This window comes from Staurois parvus, unplaced genomic scaffold (genome assembly GCF_062004578.1).
Source record: "Staurois parvus isolate SC_StPar_1 unplaced genomic scaffold, SC_StPar_1.0 ptg000449l, whole genome shotgun sequence".
Lineage (NCBI taxonomy): Eukaryota > Metazoa > Chordata > Amphibia > Anura > Ranidae > Staurois > Staurois parvus.
The window spans coordinates 4,954,522-4,974,511 of NW_028318245.1; the positions used below are offsets into that span (position 1 = coordinate 4,954,522).

Sequence of the window (19,990 nt, forward strand, 5' to 3'; positions counted from 1 at the left end):
AGTGCCCCATCGTTTGTGTCATTCGGAGGAACAGTGCCCCATCATTGGGGTCAGTGGGAGGAATAGTGCCCCATCATTGGGGGCACTGGGAGGAACAGTGCCCCATCCTTTGTGTCATTCAGAGGAACAGTGCCCCATCACTGGGGTCAGTGGGAAGAATCATGCCCCATCATTGGGGTCAGTGGAATAGTACCCCATCACTGGGGTCAGTGGGAGGAACAGTGCCTCATTATTGGTGTCAGTGGGAGGAATAGTACCCAATCACTGGGGTCAGGCAGAGGAATAGTGCCCCATCATTGGTGTTAGTGGGAGGAATAGTGCCTCATCGTTGGTGTCAGTGGGTGGAATAGTGTCCCATCATTTTTGTCAGTAGGAGTGGTGTCCCATTAATGTCAGTTGGAGGAATAATGCCCCATCATAGGTGTCAGTGGGAGGAATAGTGCCCCATCATTGGTGTCAGTGTGGGAGGAATAGTGGCTCATCATTGGTGTCAGTGTGGGAGGAATAGTGGCTCATCATTGGTGTCCGTGGGGGAGGCATAGTGCCCCGTCATTGGTATCAGTGGGAGAAATGGTGGCTGATCATTGGTAGCAGTGGGAGGAATGGTGCGCCATCTTTGGTAGCAGTGGGAGGAATGGTGCGCCATCTTTGGTAGCAGTGGGAGGAATGGTGCCTCATCGATGGTAGCAGTAGGAGGAATGGTGCCCGATGGTTGGTAGCAATGGTGCCTGATGGTTGGTAGCAGTGGGAGGAATGGTGCCCCATCGTTGGTAGCAGTGGGAGGAAAGGTGCCCGATGGTTGGTAGCAGTGGGAGGAATAGTGCCCCATCGTTGGTAGCAGTGGGTTGAATGGTGCCCCATCATTGGTAACAGTGGGAGGAATGGTGCCCCATCGTTGTTAGCAGTGGGAGGAATGGTGCCCGATGGTTGGTAGCAGTGGGAGGAATGGAGCCCCATCGTTGGTATCAGTGGGAGGAATGGTGCCCCATCGTTGGTAGCAGTGGGAGGAATGGTGCCCGATGGTTGGTAGCAGTGGGAGGAATAGTGCCCCATCGTTGGTAGCAGTGGGAGGAATGGTGCCCCATCGTTGGTAGCAGTGGGAGGAATGGTGCCCGATGGTAGCAGTGGGAGGAATGGTGCCCCATCGTTGGTAGCAGTGGGAGAAATGGTGCCCGATGGTTGGTAGCAGTGGGAGGAATAGTGCCCCATCGTTAGTAGCAGTGGGAGGAATGGTGCCCCATCGTTGGTAGCAGTGGGAGGATCGGTGCCCGATGGTTGGTAGCAGTGGGAGGAATGGTGCCCCAATCGTTGGTAGCAGTGGGAGGAATGGTGCTCCATCATTGGTAGCAGTGGGAGGAATGGTGCTCCATCATTGGTAGCAGTGGGAGGAATGGTGCTCCATCATTGGTAGCAGTGGGAGGAATGGTGCCTCATCATTGGTAGCAGTGGAACGGTGCCCGATGGTTGGTAGCAGTGGGAGGAATGGTGCCTGATGGTTGGTAGCAGTGGGAGGAATGGTGCCCCATCGTTGGTAGCAGTGGGAGGAATGGTGCCCCATCGTTGGTAGCAGTGGGAGGAATAGTGCCCCAACGTTAGTAGAAGTGGGAGGAATGGTGCCCCATCGTTGGTAACAGTGGGAGGAATGGTGTCCGAAAGGTTGGTAGCAGTGGGAGGAATGGTGCCTGATGGTTGGTAGCAGCAGGAGGAATGGTGCCTGATGGTTGGTAGCAGCGGGAGGAATGGTACCCAATCGTTGGTAGCAGTGGGAGGAATGGTGCCCCATCATTGGCAGCAATTGTGCCCCATCGCTCGTGTCAGTGAGAGAACTAGTGTCCTACGGTTGGTGTCGGGTGCAGGAACTATGCCCCACTATTGCTGAATGGAGGGGGGAATATTGCACCAAGAGCATGCTAAAAGCAAGCAAAGGGCCGCAGTTTGGAGAGCCCCGTTCTAGGTTAATCCATAGTTCTGGATGGCTAGGGAATGTCTTATGATTTGGAGTTCTACCCCTATGAACACACGCAATGTTTTTGTCTGTATCCTTTTCTGTCATTTTATTCTGTAGATACAAATTTTCTGCAGTGAAATAACACAGTGCGGCTTTGAATTTGTGCTACTTCAGTGCGATTTCAAAGCTGCAAATTGTAGAAATCATGCCCACAGAGATGGACGTGGTTCAACCATTTTGGCTCCAACCTCCATCTTGGCAAAGAATCCTCCATCTTGTACAAACATATCCCTCTCATTCTCATTCTTCCTCTCTGTTCAGCCACAGTGACATATAGCCTGTGTGTTGGCAGTGTCACAGGAGGCCAGAGCCCAGCAGAGGGCTCCGAGCTATAAAACCCCCAAGGGAGCTGGGGCCTCGCTGTCCAAAGAACCTGTGCAATCTAGTACATCGTAAAAAGATAACCCAAGCCTTCCCGAGTTCAAAGACATTCCAGAGGAGTAGAGACTAGATAACACTTTTAAAATCCATTTTTCCCCTATGTCTCATATCTTGGAATATGAGAGACTTCCATAAAAACCAGGTATATCTTCAGATTGCCCACAAGAAGACAAACAGTTTGATAGATCACACTCCCGAACTAGAATACCTAGGACAGCAGAAAATTACATCTCTTGAACCCTTCAAATATTTAGTTCATATTTCATATGTAACCGTTCCTCAGATGTGTCTGCATATTAATCTACCCACGGGTGGAATGGTACTTGTGCCTAGGAAAAGTTATGAGCCAAAATATGATTTAGGAGAGATTTTGGTTCTAGTTTGGGTCTCCGCCCAGACGATCCCTCCCTAAATGAGGCATTGGTCCTTGACTTTAGAGACAGCCCCTGCTGGGGGACTACAAAATAGGCTGTAAGAGAGGGAAGTTGAAGAATTCTCCCTTTTAACATCAGAACCAACTTGGGAGCCCTTTCGCTCTGAAACTTGATCTGGTTAACCCAAGGCTGATTGGCAAGTACTTTAACCCTTTAACCTCCTGTTACCTCTTTGCTGTGCTTTTGTTCTCTCTCTCTATATATTGGTTACATCTTTTTTCTGTAAATATTTTTATTGCACCCTTTTGACCTTTTAGTAATAAATCCTTCTTACTGAAAGTGATGAACTGTCTCTAAAGCTCCTTTATGCAATTTACGAATCCCTGCCTCTAAAAGAGCGTTACTGTGTTCGTTTAACCCTCTGTATAACCGGTCTGCGGCGACCGTGCTATACAGACGATTATCTCAACCATCATAGTGTTATAGCTGATATTGCCGAGTTTCCTCTTTCTCTGTACAAAAAGAAGGTGGTGGCAGTGTGAAGGGTTAATTGCATAATTAACCTGACCCAGTAACAATCGCATTCAGGCTGCCGGTACATCGATTTGATGTCCAGTGAGCTGCAAAATCGTTGTGCAGGGTGCAGCTGGGAGTGGCATTGTTACGCACGTTACATTGCAGTTTCAGATTGGCTAGTCCTTCGGTCACGAGTTTGGTGAGAAGGTCAGGGGTCTGACGCACGATCATCACACAGATCAGTGCCATTTGGACCTCCAATTTCATTGAAGCATGCAGCTTCATTTAACAAAAGTCAATGCAAGTCGCAATGAAATCCCAAATAGGGTGGAACTGTGAAAAATAAATGCATCCAAGGGCAAAATAGGTATCAGTAATTGGTAATGGCAAGAAATAGTATCAATACTCTTAGTCAGTTCCATAACATAGATTGAAATCTATGTTATGGAACTTCTCACTGTGACCAAGAGGAGGACAACCAAGATGGTAGTGATGAGAATCATCTATGTGGCATTTGTATTGGCTCCTTAGAATATCAGATGACACACGTGTGAAATTGGACCTTCTGGATTCTATCTCACTAATAAAAGCACCAACGGAGGGCAGGCTATGATCTGAGCCCAGCCCAAATCACCGATCATCGAAGAATTATCATTTCAAAAAAAGAAAGCCAAAACAAATATGGTAAATAAAGTGTATTTATGTTTACATGAGAAAACAAAAATAACGATCACACGCTAAAACATAGACCAAATCTAAATGAAACATTGTATATAGTAAAAAAAAACAAAATGATAGAAAATATATTTTAGGAATATTGGATGGATGGCAAATAAAACAAAATGTACAACAGGGATGAGAAGCAACCAACCAACCTATTAAAAAAAAACAATTAGTGAAAATATTTGGATTGGGTGCTCTAGGTTAATGCATTTTTACAGCGAATCCGGTAGGACTAGATACATACACACATTTTGTATTTAGAAACAAAACATTGGCATGTCCTGTAATACTGAAAAACAAGATCAGAAACAATATATGGCACAACTTGTTCCCCCACGTGTTAGATGGCATCTACCCACTTAAACTGAAGTAAAATGATAGGATTGCCCGCTAGGGAATAGGTCCTGATTACTGAGGAGCAGCAATTCATCTCAAAATACGGGCGTCACTTGGAGAAATAAAGATTCAATAATAGATTTAAAGGCCAAAATTTCCAGTGTTAAATCACCAGTCCAACCAAAATTGATATTCAGCATTTGGTAGATGATGGGGATTTCTACTCCCTAAAATCATATCCTATATCTCAAAAAGGTGGTGATGTGTGGCCTTGAGGTCCTGGGTCTTCCCAAGGTAATTCCACATTTTTTAGGTCACAATTTACAACATCAAATGGCCAGTCCATCCAGAAGTGGTTTCATGGTTTAGATTGGTGCTGGCAAACCTAATAATTTCTTATATAACTGAAGATGGTGAGATCTCTAGGCTTGAGGTCCAGGGTCTACACACATTATGAGGCATCTCCAAGGACAGACTTTATGACTTCAGCTAGTTAGATCAATCCAAACATGATATTCATGGCTTGGTAGATACTGGAGAGTTAAACTACCCAACAATTTCTTATATAATTGAAGATGGTGAGATCTCTAGGCTTGAGATCCAGGGTCTACACACACGTGACAAAAACACTAGGAGGCATCTCTAAGGCCAGACTTTACAACCTCAGGTTAGTTAGATCAATCCAAACATGATATTAAAGGTTTGGTAGATGCTGGAGAGTTAAACTACCCAACAATTTCTTATATCCAAAAAAGTGGTGAAGGATTTGGCCTTAAAGTCTTGTTTCCTCACACCTACCATGGTCATCACGATACCTTTCCATGATCCCAAGGTCATAATTCATGACATCAGATGGCCAGTCCAACCAGAAGTGATTCTCGTTGTTTGGGAGGTACCGGTACATCTAAAACTTCCTAGATCTTGAAGATGGTGGGATCTTCGGAACTGAAGTCCTTGGTCTACACACCCGTCACAAACATGATGAGGCATCTCCAATGCCAAAATTCACAACCTCAGATGTTCATGTCACCCAAAGTGACATTATTTTATATAATGCGGAATGCAACAGAGGAATGGGAACACCTCAACACTTTGAATTTGCAGGAAATGGAACATTTTAGAAGAGAACCCCCACTCTTCCATGAAGAAAGAGACACTGACACCCTGACACCTTATAGGAACCTGACACACACAATGATACAGTCACCATCCAGACACATCCCTTGTCTGTTACTGGAGAATGTCCCAGAATTCCCGGCACCGCTCACCTCTCCTGTCAACGGCTCCATGACATTGTTTATCACTCAAATTGTAATTTCACTAGTCAGGGATGAAGGCACAGTGATGAGTCTCTGGGTCCTCCTCCATCCCTCGGCAAGGACTACTGGATGTTTTGTAGGGATGTACCCCTTTAAAGGCAAATTTTTCTCATACAGTTTTTCCATGGACCAAACATTTCAACCTGATCAGGGCCACCATATATATTTGTCCACAGCATCAGTTTGTGTGTGTTCTCTGATGCCTAAGTAGGTTTCCTTTTTGCGTAAAACATTTCTCGCACTTCGAACACTTAAAAGGATGCTCACGAGTGTGAATTCTCCGGTGTGTATTAAGGACCGTTTTCTGAGTGAAACCTTTCCCGCACTCTGGACAGCAAAAAGGACGCTCGCCTGTGTGCATTCTTTGGTGTATAATAAGTTTTCCTTTCTCTGTAAAACTCTTCCCGCACTCTTTGCAGGAAAAAGGATGCGCGCCAGTGTGAGTTATCTGATGTAACAGAAGGTGCCTTTTAAATATGAAAGATTTCCCGCACTCTTTACATAAAAAAGGACGTTCTCCTGTGTGAATTCTCTGATGATTAACAAGGTTTCCTTTTTGAGTGAAACCTTTTCCGCAATCCGGACATGAATAAGGGCGCTCACCCGTGTGGCTTCTCTCGTGTGTACGAAGGTAGACTTTCTTATTAAAACGTTTCCCACACACTGGACATGCGAAAGGATATTCGCCTGTGTGAATTCTCTGGTGTATAATAAGTGATGTTTTCTCAGTAAATTTCTTCCCACACTCTGAACATGAAAAAAAATTATCGCTTGTGTGTTTTCTCTGATGTCTAAGAAGGCTTCCTTTCATCGTGAAACGTTTCCCGCAGTCTGAACATGAAAAAGGATGCTCACCAGTGTGAATTCTCTGATGATTTAGAAGCTTTTCTTTTCCAGTGAAACATTTCCCGCAGTCTGAACATGAAAAAGGACGCTCACCTGTGTGAACTCTCAGGTGGGTGCGAAGATGTGATTTTTGAGTGAAACATTTCCCGCACTGTAAACATGGAAATGGACGCTCACCTGTGTGACTTCTCTGGTGTATAATAAGTCCCGTTCTCTCACTGAAAGATTTCCCGCACTGTGAACATGAATAAGGGCGCTCACCCGTGTGAATTCTCTGGTGTCTATAAAGGTCTCCTTTGTGAATGAAACATTTCCCGCACTCTGAACATGAATAAGGACGCTCACCGTTGTGATTTCTCCTGTGTGTTTTTTTCTCAGTTAAAGAATTTCCCCTTTCTAAAAAGGAAAAGGTCACATTGGTGTGAGATCTCAGATTATGATTTAAGATTTTATCATAAAAGATTTCCTGTGTTCCAGGTATGACAATAGACACTTACCTGTGTGAACTTCATGACTTAAAGAAGATTCCTTGGAACCGGATGTATCTGTAGTCTGAGCATTGGAATTGGCTCCCCCCAGGGAACACTGTGCAGTGCCATGATCTTCCACATCTGAGGAAAAGTCAGGATCTCCCTCCAAAGCATCCTGGAGATACGATCCATCTGTGATGGGAATCAATATAAGAAATCAATAGAAATATTTTTAATATTTTGCTGGGAACATGACGTCATATTGAGGAATGGAGATGGACCTTCCATATGGTGTCCAGTATCTCCTCCTCATTTGTTGGGAACATGACGTTATATTGAGGAATGGAGATGGACCTTTCATATGGTGTCCAGTATGAAAGTCCAGATATACGTCCTAAATATAGAAACATTTATCCAACCCTCCCTCTAGAGCCTCTGGTTTATAGACCGGATACATCCTAAATTTAGAGCCATTTATCCAACCGTCCATCCGGAGCTTCTGGTTTATAGACCGGATACGTCCTAAATATAGAACCATTTATCCAACCGTCCATCCAGAGCCTCTGGTTTATAGACCGGATACATCCTAAATATAGAGCCATTTATCCAACCGTCCATCCAGAGCCTCTGAATTATAGACCGGATACATCCTAAATATAGAACCATTTATCCAACCGTCCATCCAGAGCCTCTGGTTTATAGACTGGATACATCCTAAATATAGAACCATTTATCCAACCGTCCATCCAGAGCCTCTGGTTTATAGACCGGATACATCCTAAATATAGAGCCATTTATCCAACCGTCCATCCAGAGCCTCTGAATTATAGACCGGATATGTCCTAAATATAGAACTATTTATTCAAAACTGCATACAGTTGTTTCAGGCTTTTTGGCCATCGTCAGTGCATCACGTCTCATCTTATGTGGTGGTATGAAGATTGATCTGCTCCTTTTCCAGAATGTTTGGTTACAACTTTCGTAGAAGTAAAATGAAAAATGTCAGCAGTCTTTGAGGGAAATGTTTATTATTTACCTCTTCCAATTTCTAGAGAAGAGTCCTCCTGTTTGGTGTCATCCTCCTCTACGGATTCTTCACCGACCACAAAAGTCCTTGTTTCTAATTCTTCATCTTCCTCCTCCTCTTTAACCTCAACTTTGATATAAATCAGGTCATCACCCTAATCCCCCCCAAAAATATAGAAAACAAGGTATAAAAAAATGTAAGCACCAATAAGCTTAGACTTCATGGAAAAAATGTTATGGCTTAAGCTTACAGTCTCTTGAGAGCTATATACTCTCTCCCACCTACCTGATGGTGAGGGATGGTGTGACCTTCCTGTGTGGAATCCCGGGAAGACTGAGGACGGGGACATCTCTCTGGTGGGTTCCCATGACTGGATCCATCTGTAGGAAACACACACACTGACTGATTGTTTCTATGTGTTTATCAGATGATGGGGGATCTAGGTGGACCCTCCGTACTGCTCTCTCCTTTACAATAAAGTCTCCTCTTACCCGGTGATGTGAGGGGCGGCTGATTGTCCATCATGACGTCCTTGTAGAGGTCCTTGTGTCCTTCTAAATACTCCCACTCCTCCATGGAGAAATAGACAGTGACATCCTGACACCTTATAGGAACCTGACACACACAATGATACAGTCACCATCCAGACACATCCCTTGTCTGTTACTGGAGAATGTCCCAGAATTCCCGGCACCGCTCACCTCTCCTGTGAGAAGCCCAGATGTTGACGTGTATGACCTTCTCTGTCTTTCTTTATCTCCCAGGGTTAAGTTCAGCAATGAGGGTGCCCCTCCAATATACAGAGTTCTCCTCCTATATCCTGTTTAATATGAAAAGAGATGATCACTGAAAGCTAATTGCACTTATTAAGATTTACAGTTTTAGTAAGCATTCTCCCATCATCCTGTCTGCTCTTTTTAGAAGTGTTCACTCAATCATTGCAGAAACACAGGCCGTCCGGGCACACTCGGGCGCAGAGGGCCTCCGCCGCCAGGGCACACTCGGGCGTAGAGGGCGTGCACCGTCCGGGCACACTCGGGCGCAGAGGGCGTGCACCGTCCGGGCACACTCGGGCGCAGAGGTCCTGCGCCGCGAGGGCACACTCGGGCGCAGAGGGCGTACACCGTCCGGGCACACTCGGGCGCAGAGGGGGTGCACCTTCCGGGCACACTCGGGCGCAGAGGGGGTGCACCGTCCGGGCACACTCGGGCGCAGAGGGGGTGCACCGTCCGGGCACACTCGGGCGCAGAGGAGGTGCACCGTCCGGGCACACTCGGGCGCAGAGGGGGTGCACCGTCCGGGCACACTCGGGCGCAGAGGGGGTGCACCGTCCGGGCACACTCGGGCGCAGAGGGGGTGCACCGTCCGGGCACACTCGGGCGCAGAGGGCATGCACCGTCCGGGCACACTCGGGCGCAGAGGGCATGCACCGTCCGGGCACACTCGGGCGCAGAGGGCATGCACCGTCCGGGCACACTCGGGCGCAGAGGGCATCCAAAGTACAGAAAAGCCCAAAGAAGAAAGAGGACGGAAGTGACCGCAAAGAAAATGCAAGCTTAGGAAAAAAAATGCTCCACAAATACCAATGTGCGCAAAAACGTGTCAAATGCACGTCATGGCGCACACAAAAATGCAGTTTTGGATGTGAATGGGCCCTAAGGGAGCTTCATGGTATGAAGTGTTATGGATGTGAGGATTTGGAAACGAGACGAAGAACCTGGGAGTGCAGTTCTCATACTCTTTGTTGTTCTAAGCATGGCCTTCCTACTGGAGCCCAGACCACCATGGTCAAGGATCATAGAATAGCATAAAAGGGAAATGAAAGATGTCATAGTGATGATGAAGGAAGAGGACGGCCATGACGATGGAGGAAGAGGACAGCCATGATGGGTGGGGGGGGGGTTACTGGGTGTAAATAGAAAATAAGATCTTATTACCTCCTCTGCTGCCAATTCCACCAATGTCTCCTCTCTACTTCCCACAAATTCACCTTTCACCCGACTTCCTATTTATACTCCTGCATCACTTCCTGTCTGTGCCTTACATCACTTCCTGTTTGTGCTTCCCACTGACAATATAAAATACTGCCATCTTGTGGAGAATGCGAAAAGTGGAGCCTACGTTGTGCTGTCCAGGACGCCGATGTGGCCTACTCTTCCTATACGTTGTACACGGTTTTAATCCTAGTTACATAGTTGGTACGGTTGAATAAATACACCGGTCCAACCAAATTCACAGGCATTGACATTGTCAATAAAAATTGGAGAGGCACACACAAAAAAAGAGCCGTTTCAATGCTAGAAACGAAGTGGATCTATTTACTACATACCCAAGCACCACAGGGGCTAAATGTAGAGCTAGATTTGAATTGCTTTATTGACACCAGCTAATTTATGACCACTCTGGGTGTTTTATACTGTAGGCATATTCATTGGATATTTATTGGATTATTATACTAGTTGATTATCCATATCCATATACGAATTGTCACTGCAGGGGGCTTGCTTATTGGATTGCTACCACTATTTATCCTATTTTATCCTATCAATCCCTACCTTTATGGTTTCGATTTTCACTTGATTTTATTTAAAATTTAGAGAGTTGACTGTCTCCTACTTTTAGAACATTAATACATGGGTTGTGTTATCATGTAAATATATCTAACGGTCTGCACCCAATTGGTTGGGGAGAGATGTAAATATTGATCTTACATGGATCACAGGACTGGTTGCAGTGACCGGTATCAGCCTATATACTTGTTCTGGACTATTTGTTCTGGATCGATTAATTTGGATGTCCATATCCATCTATTTCATTTTATTTCATCTGTTTGTATTTTATTTAGAATTACGAATACTTTCTGGCAACAGTGTGATGATCATTATACCGCATACATATTATATACTTGCCAGCGAAGTATGATCCATATCAATTATGAAGTGATATAGAAAGATTGGCAGATATAAGTAAATACCTTGACCATCCACCAGATGTCACTACCTACAAACTTTTATAAGTCTATATTTTTTATTTAACTCTATATATTTTAACTTCATTTATTTATTCTCATACTTTTACTGTCCCAAGCTCCCTTTAGTTAAATGTACTGTGAGCTTTGTTTTTAAGGTCGAGTTTGTATAGTATCGAGAGATCGTCCTGTATTCCTTATGCTCTGTGTCTGTTTAGGAGGTTTGTTAGTATGGGTACACAGAGGCACCAACAAAATGGCAGCCGTGAACGCTCACTGCGCATGCGCGAATGCCCTCCCTAGTCACAATCTCTTGGAAAATGGCCGCGAGCGCTCACTGCGCATGCGCGAAGTCCGTTTTCGTCGATCTACCCAAATCACTGGGAAAATGGCCGCATAGACACAAGTGCGCATGCGCGAACCGGAATCGGCGACGCAGGCACAATTGCGCGCCAATTACAAATTTATATATATACCAGTCAGTCACCATGGGCACACTCCCAAGGAAGTGTTACTTACACGAAACGCGTTAGGGAGGTGCCCCTGACCTGTGTACTCCTACCACAAGGCCATCCTGACTGACATCCTGGTGGCTATGATTTTACTCTGGATGTAAGTTTATTCATCATTTTTATATGCTGTAATTTTACATATTAAAGACATACTACACTATTAGAAGCCTCTCTGGGTCTCATCTATTGCATGGGAGCCCACTTTTGAAGGTTCCTGCTGGTTTGGAGTGATGTGTGATTACCCCCTCCCCCGCTGATGATTTTCCTGGTGGATGACTTACGAATGTACCTGGATTGATGACATCTGGTGGCTAACCTGCAGATGACATCCTCCTGAAATCACAAGTCCAGAGCACCAGGAGCGGGTCTTAATTGCTCCATGCGCACTTTATGCGCTATCTGGTTAGTGCATTATTTGTACAATTACAGGATCACTAGAGTCACGATTATCTCTGACCATGGATCACTTGGACAATTGCACCTATCACTTTATCCCACCATGTAATATGGACTGAGTTTTTTCATCTATGCTAGTGTGCAACCTATGTTCTGATTTTCCGTTTGTTTTCATTAGTTTTATTAGCGCTGCATATATTTTTCTACATGTGTTTATTGGGTTCCAAAGGTTACCTCTTATGCTAGCTGCTTTTTATTGATGTTCCCAGCGCTCAATTACCATTCCATACACCGGTCCAACCAGCTCACCCCAAGGGCTCATTTACATTTGCTTCAATTTAGACATACATTAAAGCGCCTACCACTTCAACATGCTTTTTCGATGTGTTTAATGAAGCTTGATCTCCCATTCAGTAGTTCCCCCAGCTCTGCTGATCCCCCATTCACTCACTAGGAACCTCCAGCTCTCCTGACCCCCCCGTTCAGTAGTTCCCCCAGCTATGCTGATCCCCTACTCAGTGGTAACCCTCAGGTCTGCTAATCCCCTACTCAGTAATCCCCAGATCTGGTGATCCCCCATTCAGTAGTACCCCCACTCTGCTGGTGCCACACTAAGTATCCCCAGCTCTTCTGACCTCCACTCAGTAATAACCCTCAGCTCTGCTGATCCCCCATTCAGCAGGAACCCCCAGCTCTGCTGACCCCCAATTCAGTAGTTCCCCCAGCTATGCTGATCCCCTACTCAGTAGTAATCCCCAGCTCTGCTGATCCCCCACTCTGTGGTAACCCTCAGGTCTGCTAATCCCTTACTCAGTAATCCCCAGATCTGGTGATCCCCCATTCAGTAGTACCCCCAGCTCTGCTGGTGCCACACTAAGTAGTATCATCAGCTCATCTGACCCCCCATTCAGTGGTAACCCTCAGCTCTGCTGATCCCCCACTCAGTAGTAACCTCCAGCTCTGCTGACCCCCCATCCAGTAGTACCCCCAGCTGTACTGACCCCCCCCCCTCCCCACTCAGTGGTAACCCTAAGCTCTTTTGATCCCCCATTCAGTAGTACCCCTAGCTCTGCTGATCCCCCACTCAATGGTAACCCTCAGCTCTGCTGATCCCCACTCAGTAAAAATCCCCAGCTTTGCTGATCCCCCATTCAGTAGTACCCCCAGCTATGCTGGTGCCACACTCAGTAGGACCCCCAGCTGTACTGACCCCTCATTCAGTGGTAGCCCTCAGCTCTGCTGATCCCACACTGAGTGGTAACCCTCAGCTCTGCTGACCCCCCCATTCAGTAGTACCCCCAGCTGTACTGACTCCCCCCTCCCCACACAGTGGTAACCCTAAGCTCTTTTGATCCCCCATTCAGTAAGCCCCAGCTCCGCTGATCCCTCATTCAGTAGTACCCCCAGCTATGCTGGTGCCACACTCAGTAGGACCCCCAGCTGTACTGACCCCCCATTTAGTGGTAACCCTCAGCTCTGCTGATCCCCCACTGAGTGGTAACCCTCAGCTCTGCTGACCCCCCATTCAGTAGTACCCCCAGCTGTACTGACCCCCCCTCCCCACTCAGTGGTAACCCTAAGCTCTTTTGAGCCCCCATTCAGTAGTACCCCTAGCTCTGCTGACCCCCCACTCTATGGTAACCCTCAGCTCTGCTGATCCCCCACTCAGTAAAAATCCCCAGCTTTGCTGATCCCCCATTCAGTAATATCCCCAGCCAGGAGCGGACTGACAACTCATTGGGCCCCCAGGCAATAGGGGATCATGGGGCCCCTGTGTCCTTGCCCAAACTCAAAAAAGCCTATGAAAAAGGTACCAGGGGCATCTCATTGGGCCCCCTACTGACTCTGGGCCCTCGGACAGTTTCCAAATGGTCAGTCCGCCCCTGCCCCCAGCTCTGCTGGTGCCACGCTCAGTTTCATCCTCAGCCCTGCTGACCACCCATTCAGTGGTAATCCTCAGCTCTGCTGATCCCCCATTCAGTAGTATCCCCAGCTCTGCTGGCCCCCCCATTCAGTGGTAATCCTCAGCTCTGCTGGCCCCCCACTCAGTAGTTCCTCTGGTTTGCTGATCCCCCTCCCTCTGATTTCTGCTCACCTCCCACCATATTGCTCCCACGCTGCAAACCACGTGACATTACTAGTTTCTCCTGCTCTGGTCCCTCATCTCTGCTGATCCTCTGCCTTTCAGTCCTCTCTCTCCAGTCCCCGCTCACCTTCTGCTATAGCGTTCCCATGTTGCCCACCAAGTGTGTGGTCTGCTAGTTGCTCTGGTCCGGACCCCACTCACCTTCCTGCTGCTGCATACCAGATTTGACATCTGCCCCAAACACTTCCAGAATATATACACATGAACTGGAATGGACTGCTGATTATGTCTTTTTCTGGTTCATTTGTTGGTTTCACAGTGCATCCTGGGATATTCCATACTTGCAATACCTCAAAAACAAAGTGAAGCTAAAGCTGAATAAAAGCCCCTCAAAAGCTGAAGGTGCTTTTAGTGCGCTTTGTCATAAACTTCTTTGGAGGCTTTAGAGACACTTTGAAGCACCAAATAAGAGACATGAGGGATCATTTTTGAAGCAAAGCAAACACAACGTGTGAACAGGACTGTAACCATTTTATTTAGTGTGTAGATTCGCTCCTGGATGGTCTAATTTAATGTCCTGATTTTTCATAATCTGGAGATAAGGTGACATGACGGTACAACATTTTCTTAGAATGAGGACTAGGAGTGCCAACGTATTAATATCTTCCCTAATGGTCTTCTGTGCAAAATGAGTACATTGAGAAGAGCAAACTACTAAACAAGGGCTAGATAAAAGCAAGCAAAGCATCCAGCCCCTGGGCTGCAGTTTGGAGACCACTGCCTTAGAATATCATCTGGTACACATGTGGAACTGGACCTTCTGGAATCTCTGGAACTGGACCTTCTGGACTTTTTGGAACTGGACCTTTTGGACTCTTTGGAACTGGACCTTTTGGACTCTCTGGAATGGGACCTACTGGACTCTCTAGAATTGGACCTTATGGACTCTCTGGAAGGAGACCTCCTGGATTCTCTAAAACGGGACCTCCTGGATTCTCTAGAATGGGACCTTCTGTATTCCTGGAGCTGGACCTCCTGGAATCTCTAGAACTGGACCTTCTGGACTCTTGGGAACTGGATCTTTTGGACTCTTTGGAGCCTCTGGGCTGCAGTTTGGAGACCACTGCATTAGAATATTATCTGATAAACATGTGGAACTGGACCTTCTGGAACTGGACCATCTGGATTACTGGAACTGGACCTTCTGGACTTTTTGGAACTGGACCTTCTGGACTCTTTGGAACTGGACCTTTTGGACTCTATGGAACTGGATCTTTTGGACTCTCTGGAATGGGACCTACTGTACTCTCTAGAATTGGACCTTATGGACTCTCTGGAACAAGACCTTCTGGATTCTCTGGAACGGGACCTTCTGGATTCTCTGGAACGGGATCTTCTGGATTCCTGGAGCTGGACCTCTTAGAATCTCTGAAACTGGACCTTCTGGACTCTTGGGAACTGGATCTTTTGGACTCTTTGGAGCCTCTGGGCTGCAGTTTGGAGACCACTGCCTTAGAATATTATCTGATACACATGTAGAACTGGACCTTCTGGAATCTCTGGAACTGGACCTTCTGGACTACTGGAACTTCTGGACTCTTTGGAACTGGACCTTTTGGACTCTTTGGAACGGGACCTTTTGGACTCTCTGGAATTAAACCTACTGGACTCTCTAGAATTGGACCTTATGGATTCTCTGGAACGGGACCTCCTAGAATCTCTGGAACGGGACCTTCTGTATTCCTGGAGCTGGACCTCCTAGAATCTCTGGAACTGGACCTTCTGCACACCTGTAACTGGACCTTCTGGACTCTTGGGAACTGGACCTTTTGGACTCTTTGGAGCCTCTGGGCTGCAGTTTGGAGACCACTGCCTTAGAATATCATCTGATACACATGTGGAACTGGACCTTCTGGACTTTATGGAACTGGACCTTCTGGACTCTTTGGAACTGGACCTTTTGGACTCTTTGGAACTGGACCTTTTGGACTCTCTGGAATGAAACCTAATGGACTCTCTAGAATTGGACCTTATGGACTCTCTGGAATGGAACCTCCTAGAATCTCTGGAACTGGACCTTCTGGACTACTGTAACTGGACCTTCTGGACTCTTGGGAACTGGATCTTTTGGACTCTTGGGAACTGGACCTTTGAACTCTCTGGAATGGGACCTACTGGACTCTCTGGAATGGGACCTACTGGACTCTCTGGAATGGGATCTAGTGGACTCTCTGGAACATGAACTCCTGGATTCTCTGGAACGGGACCTTCTGGACTCTCTGAAATTGGACCTTCTGGATTCCTGTAACTGGACCTCCTAGAATCTCTGGAACTGGACCTTCAGGACTCCTGTATCTGGACCTACTGGACTCTTTGGAACTGGACCTTCTAGACGCCTGTAAATGGACCTTCTGAACTCCCCATCTCGCGAATAAAAAAAAAACAATGAATGATCTCTATGAAGTGAACACATTCCAACCACTCATCCTCCAATTATGAAGACTTAAAAGGAAGAGTCAGAGCAAATATTGTAACGTGAAGACCTTTTATACTTCTGAAGCCAGAATAGCCAATTAAGACACAATAAAATTAAGCCTTGGTTGAGACAAAATATTGTATAATTAAATTAAAAATCAAATGACATTGAATGTGTAAGGGAAAATGGAGCAGCCATTTCTAGATATAAATATGAAATACATTTGGCACTCCAGTTCTACCTCCAGCTCTGCAGCATTCACACCACCTATTGTCTACAAGATTATTATCACAGCCTTTGAAGACCTGTTAAACCCAAAGGACAATGGAAGTAACAATAACATTTGGATAACTATTCGCATCTCAATGAGTTACACCAAAGACACAGATGACTCTTCAAAGAAAGATCAGATAGCTAGGTACCACCCACTGTAGAGCATATAAATTGTATTAGAAAGCCTTAGTTAGATAGAGAATTTCTTTGAATCCAACACCATGTATTGTTTTGCTCTCCCTGCATGGAGGTCTAGCTACATGCTTGTATAATAAACATCTACTTTTCAATCCGGCTTCAGCAGTCAAAATGTTACTGAAACCCATGAGTTTTGGGTTTCCCCGTCAATTTGGTCCTTCGAGCCGGAAAGGGAAACTCTACAGACATCGTTTAGACACAGAAGGACAGCACAACCTGGGAAGTCATCTCTGCTGGCAGTGGTAAGCTAACTTTCTGCTTACTATGATTTCCCCTTGTGCTGTGCCTTTTTCTGTAAAGTCGATGTTGTGGAAAAGTACCCTTTCCAAGAACCTTGACTGTTGAATTTTTTTCTTTTCTTTTTTTTACTTTCCATACTATGTTACTTATTACTGTCCTTTTGCATGAATGTGTTCTGCTGAACGATTTGCCCTATTTCAGGTGCAATGTGTGGTTAGGTAGGATCTCTGCAGTTCCTGTTACCGGGCGACTGGGCAGGTCAGGGATCGGGTCTTCTGACTCAAAATATCTTGAGGTATGACTGATAAGGTACTAAGTGTGGTGGGGCCATGTGGTCCATTGCCATGGGTGACAGGCTGCTTAAAAACAGCACTGCTTGAAACATTAGTACCAGTTTTGATTGATGAAGCTTTCTTTTTTTTTTTTTTCTCTCTTCTGCATGGCTCTCCATAAAGTCACACCATAAGTAGAGGAACTGTCTTTTCTATTCTACAGCAGTGTCTATAAACTGATGTGGAAGACTTTTTAGGGAAACAAAGCTGTCAGATACTATACTTTCTCTAAAAAGTTCTATAATCTTTTCCTATAGAAATTTTGGTTGTACTGTACTGATCTCTTTATGCACTGCCATGTGTTATACATATAAGTGGACTGTCTCTCTTTTTGTAGAAAGAAGTACTTATTTTTTTACATTCCTGAATTGTTTTACTCTGTATAACTGAATCCCCTCAGCCTATGTGACTGAGGTGTCCCTGTTCAGTCTGTGTGGCTGATTTATTCATAGTATAGTCTGGTATATATCCTTGGCCAGGATTGGGGGCCAGATATACGGTTCCTGCTATTATCTAGGTATATCGTATCTTTGCATATGATCGTGGGGGCCTAGTAATAGATGAATTCTGACATTATCTAGGTATATCGTATCTTGCATTTGATCGTGGGGGCTTAGTAATAGATTAATTCTTGAGGAAGTCTCACCACCGTGTGAGATGGGGAATTGTACCACCGTGTACACCCCAAATGGGTATCTGTGTGATACCACCAGGAGCTCCTCCTGGATTGCCAAAGTACATGATATATAACTTTGGAACAGGAGTGGCTGAATCCCTCAAGGAATGGAACCAAGGCACACAGGGGTTTAGTACCCCTAGAAGGGAAATTTCACCTTAAACTCTTGAAAGAATGTAAAAAAAAAAAAAAAAAAAGTACTACCCAGATACTTTCAAAGATAAGACAATTGAACAAATGTGAGTGAACAATGTGAACAAAATTGTTGAAAAAGGAAATAAAAGAGACTTATAGTCCTATATAAGAACAAGAACCTGAAAATATTGCCAAATAACTGTAAGCACATGATAGCTTGTACTACCGCCCTGCCTACTTACAATGACCTAACTAGAGGCATGGGTTACAGCCTACTGTAAGTATGAACACCAGATTAAAAAAAAAAAAAAAAAAGGAAATAATGAGATCTATATATATATTTGAGGTACAGTCCAGAAAAAAAAAGAGAGAGAATGCAGCCTTATTAGAGAAATGTGCTCCTATTTTTGTCTAGAATTTAAGCAAGCTAATTGTGAGAGTATGTTGTTGTGATAAGATGTGTGAGATCCATGGATTGTATGTTGTATTGTCTGGGTTGACTGTATTAATGCGCCTAAAGTGCCGTGTCAGCAAAATATCTGACAATACTGATTCAATATCAGTGGCATAATGATTTGTTTTGTGTTTGTTACTTATGTTTTAAGGTGATGTGATGTTGCAAGTAAAGGTAACGAGTCAATTCCATGTTGGTCATGGCAACATCTAGAAGATAAACACATTTTGACCTTAAAATTACTAAATTTTGATTTTTGACTTTTAGAAGTTTAAACAAATTGAGACATGATTGGGGTAACTAATCACTTAAAATCGTAAAGCTAGAAGTGTAATATGCAGAAGTTTTGCACTTTCCAATTTAGGAATGTGATAAATTTAATGTAGGGAAAAAAAAAAAAAACATGTAAAATATACTGCTCATTCTAAAAAATTTAATCTAAGAAAATTGTAAGTTGAAAATTGTGAAACGCTTGCTGGGGTAACTATTGGTTTGGACACTTAAGCCACACCCATTGCCGTTATTAAAATTGATAAAAAGTCAAGGGGAATGTTAAAAGAATTAGTGACATGTAAAAAGCATTTTCACTGATCTTATTTAAAGTTTAAAAATCAGGAGTGCTGTCTCATATGTTTAAGGTGCTGACTAGAGATGAGCGAATCGAACTTGGCGAAGTGGAATTCGTTTCAAATATTAGAAAAAAGACTTCGGATGCGCGAATCGAAATTTTTCCAAAAATGGCGGCGACATGTGTGGCGACGGAGCGGGGATCTCTGGGAAGGCGCGCAGACAAGGCGCGCTGACCCATAATGCATTCATTCATGACATGTGATCGCATTAGCCAATCAGCAGCCAGCCAGCCAGCACTGTGTAATGGTGGAGCTATAAATTGCGGCCATCTTACAATTCTCCATTTGCCTCCGGTCATTCAAGAGAGACAGACCTCTCTGTATTAGGGACAGAGTTAGGGCCACAGATACTTTAGGGACACAGAATCGTTACTTAGGGACACAGAATTGTTACTCAGGGACACAGAATTGTTACTCAGGGACACAGAACTGTTACTCAGGGACAGACACAGAATTGTTACTGAGGGACACAGAATTGTTACTCAGGGACAGACACAGAATTGTTACTGAGGGACACAGAATTGTTACTGAGGGACACAGAATTGTTACTGAGGGACACAGAATTGTTACTCAGGGACACAGAATTGTTACTCAGGGACACAGAACTGTTACTCA

General features: G+C 45.0%; 1 protein-coding gene across 1 annotated transcript in view; it reads right to left on the reverse strand.

Annotated features, from left to right (window-relative positions):
* Nucleotides 1-3,961: 3,961 nt before the first annotated feature.
* The window catches only part of LOC149453418 (uncharacterized), a 49,921-nt gene continuing 33,892 nt past the window's right edge, over nt 3,962-19,990 (reverse strand). The window contains exons 11-18 of the mRNA XM_089688642.1: nt 15,308-15,452; nt 9,718-9,880; nt 8,702-8,820; nt 8,492-8,615; nt 8,286-8,380; nt 8,010-8,154; nt 7,001-7,165; nt 3,962-6,899 (exon numbers count right to left, since the gene is read on the reverse strand). Coding sequence (XP_089544768.1) covers nt 5,836-6,899; nt 7,001-7,165; nt 8,010-8,154; nt 8,286-8,380; nt 8,492-8,615; nt 8,702-8,820; nt 9,718-9,880; nt 15,308-15,452 — 2,020 coding nt within the window. The 3' untranslated portion in view covers nt 3,962-5,835. The remainder of the gene's footprint in view (nt 6,900-7,000; nt 7,166-8,009; nt 8,155-8,285; nt 8,381-8,491; nt 8,616-8,701; nt 8,821-9,717; nt 9,881-15,307; nt 15,453-19,990) is intronic.